This window comes from Opisthorchis viverrini (assembly GCF_000715545.1).
Source record: "Opisthorchis viverrini unplaced genomic scaffold opera_v5_20, whole genome shotgun sequence".
Lineage (NCBI taxonomy): Eukaryota > Metazoa > Platyhelminthes > Trematoda > Opisthorchiida > Opisthorchiidae > Opisthorchis > Opisthorchis viverrini.
Genome location: NW_008751676.1, coordinates 2,076,709 through 2,079,748, shown reverse-complemented (window position 1 = coordinate 2,079,748; position 3,040 = coordinate 2,076,709). Strand labels below are relative to the sequence as shown.

The 3,040-nt window shown below is 50.3% G+C and overlaps 1 protein-coding gene across 1 annotated transcript in view; it reads left to right on the top strand.

Annotated features, from left to right (window-relative positions):
• Positions 1-2,584: 2,584 nt before the first annotated feature.
• The window catches only part of T265_01836 (hypothetical protein), a gene marked incomplete at both ends in the record, with an annotated part of 16,225 nt that continues 15,769 nt past the window's right edge, over positions 2,585-3,040 (top strand). The window contains one exon of the mRNA XM_009165946.1: positions 2,585-2,771. Coding sequence (XP_009164210.1) covers positions 2,585-2,771 — 187 coding nt within the window. The remainder of the gene's footprint in view (positions 2,772-3,040) is intronic.

Below are 3,040 nucleotides of genomic sequence, written 5' to 3'. Positions count from 1 at the left end.
GCTAGGGTGTTAGATACTCAGCTCTCCAGTCGTTGGAGATATTGACCGAGATATATTCAATGTTACGTCACGAAGAGACTGGATCTTACCGTGGTGTGACGGTTTGCGGCCCTCAGCGATCCATTGAGCTATACTGGGGAATGTCCCGCGACACTCACAGAGTCTCTCATACCAAGTTGCTCAATCAGTCTCCTGGCTGTCCACGTTGGGGGTTGGAACATGTGGCGACTTGTTCCGTAGAAATGCATTTGCATTTCCCGCCAAACACCACTGCCTTGCCCTTAGGCTTTTGAGACAAAGGCTTTGGTTGAGGACCCTAATCGTCCTCTTGTCTAGGTGTGGGCAGTATCCCAGCCCACGTACAACCATGAACTGCACATATACAAATAAACTCGTGCCACATCGGCCGTCGCGTGGTACCGTCAGCCGGGTCGCCTTACTTGCTGCATACAGCAGGGCGGGTAAGCAAAAACAGGCTACTGTTGACGCCTCCCTTCTTTCTCTTTCACACACTCTCTTCCCCCTCTCCCCACCCCATTGATAACTCTCTCCTTGAAGGCCCAGCACTTATGACCTGATGACTCCGCTCGTCATGCATCGGTTTTGCGTGCAGCATCTGCTCGTCACATTGCGCTGACATGTTCAGGTATCTCTAAATCAGTCCTCAAGCCTCGACACCCACTCTATCTGGCCGCGTCCAATGTCCGCACTTTGAAGCAAGCAGGACAACAAGCTGATCTTGCACCCACACTGGACTCGCTTGGCATTGATGTGTGCTGTGTCTCAGAAGCAGAATTTCAAGATGCAAGCACAGTGACTGAGTTAACCTCTGGTGATCCAGAGGCTGCTGTACCGGGATATACAGGTTTTGGTTTTGTCGTAATTCACCGGGCGGAAGTATCCTTACTTGACTGGATACCCGTTGATAGTCGCCTCTGTGCGGTTCCTCTGACAACGTCTGTGAAGAAGTCTCACAAGCAGCAAGTTGATAGATGTCTATTTATCATGTCTGCCTACACCCCAACTAACTGTAGCTCCGACGCCGTCAAAGACAGGTTTTACGACACCCTGAATGCCTTGCTGCGGCGAGCGAGAAGCTCAGACATTGTGGTGGTTGCCAGAGATATGAATGCATATGTGGGCAGGTTAAGTTCATCTGAGACCCAAGTAGAGGGTCGACATGGATTGGACTCGGTACGTACGGACAATGGAAAACGATTGCTTCAGCTGTGTGTTGATCACAGGCTCTTCTTATGCAGTATCAACTTCCGAAGTGGCCGAAGTCGTCTGGCCACATGGTGTCCTCCAACGGCAGGCCGGCCACAAACTCAAATCGACCACATTGCCATCAGTTACCGATGGCGCGGATCAATAACTGACTGTCGGTCGTTTTGGAACACATTTGTGGACTCTGACCACGTACTCGTCCGGAGTCGCTTCTCCCTACGTTTCACGGAGTCGCGTAAGGTGTGGACGAATCGCCTTGCAACTGAAAGGCTGGCAGATCCGGATGTCAGACGAACTTACAAGAATCATTTTATAGAGTCTCTTCCAAATGTTCCGCCATCAGATGTGAACTATACTGAGACGAGCTTGCCACCACTTTGCATAAAACTGGGAATTTTGCCTGTGGCACGACCCAACCAGGCGCACCCAAGCACTGGATATCAGACCGAAAGGTGACACTAATTAAATCTCGAACATAACCCGGTGCGAGGAGTTATCAAACGTCAAATGAAAGTGAGCGTGCGAGCCGACCGTGAAGTATGGTGGACACAGAAAGCCCAAGAAAGGGAAGAGGCCCAGAAAGCCGGGCCCAAGAACAGATCATTTCAGTCGATCCGTGCGACCGGGCCCCGGAAACCACCTGTGAGTGAAACCATGAAGCATCTCGAATAAGGAAGAACTCCTCGAACGGTGGGCTGAATAATTTGAACAACTGTCGTGGCCATCACCTGGCACTCATCTAGAGCTCACAGGTGAAGTAGAACCATGAACGGTGAATGTGGAACCACCTACGGCCTCGGAGGTTTACGACTAAATATGTCCTCTAAAACGCCACCGAGCTCCTGGTCCGGATGACCTCCCACCCGCACTGTTCAAATACGGGGGTGAAGTCCTCAGTCCGATCTGTCTGCTTGCATTGCGGAAAGGGAGTCTGTCCCAGACAACTGGGGAGAATCGGTGATAATGCCCGTTTCCAAAAAGGAGCGCGTAGTGAGTGTGGTAACCACAAAGAGATCAGCTTGACCCCCTTCATAACGAGACTGTTGAAGTCGATTGTGCTTCGTCGCCTTACGGTGGCTCGTGAGATACTGACTCGAGAGAAGCAAGCGGGATTCCGGCCTGGTAGGGGTTGCGTTGACCAAATCTTCACACTTCGTCAGGTGCTAGAACAACGCCATACGTATAAGCGACCCACAATTCTAGTATTCCTGGATTTCCAGGGCACTCTTTGTATTCTAAGACTTCCGGATTTGTAGGAGAATACGACGGGCTCTACTAAAGCTTCCGCACACAAAGCGGTGTCCGTCAGGGATGCCCACTCTCTCCATTCCTTTTTAACTTTGTGATCGATGAAATAATGAGGCGAACGCTGGAGGGTCTCCAAAACCCTGATGTTCAAATAGCCCGTGAAAGAAACCTTGTCGATCTGGAATATGCAGACGACATCGTTCTCATGTTCGAAGAGAAGGAGAATGAGCAAGTATTATTGAATGAACTGACCAAAGTCATCTCGTCCTTTGATATGTACTTTGCACCTACAAACTGTAAGATCATGTTCGTTGGCGTCCAGTCACTGAACACGCGACTTAAATCAAGGGAGAGGTACTGGAAGTTGTGGAGCGTTTTACGTACCCTGGAAGTCGTATTAGTTTTGATTGTAGCGTGGCAGGTGAGGTGAATGCACGAATCTGCAAGGCTCGGGCCGCGTTTGCTAACTTGAGACACCTATGGCGTCAGAATGGTTTATCCCTGAATCTGAAGGGACGTGTGTATCAAGCTACAGTACGGGCTGTCTTGTTGTATGGCTGTGAGA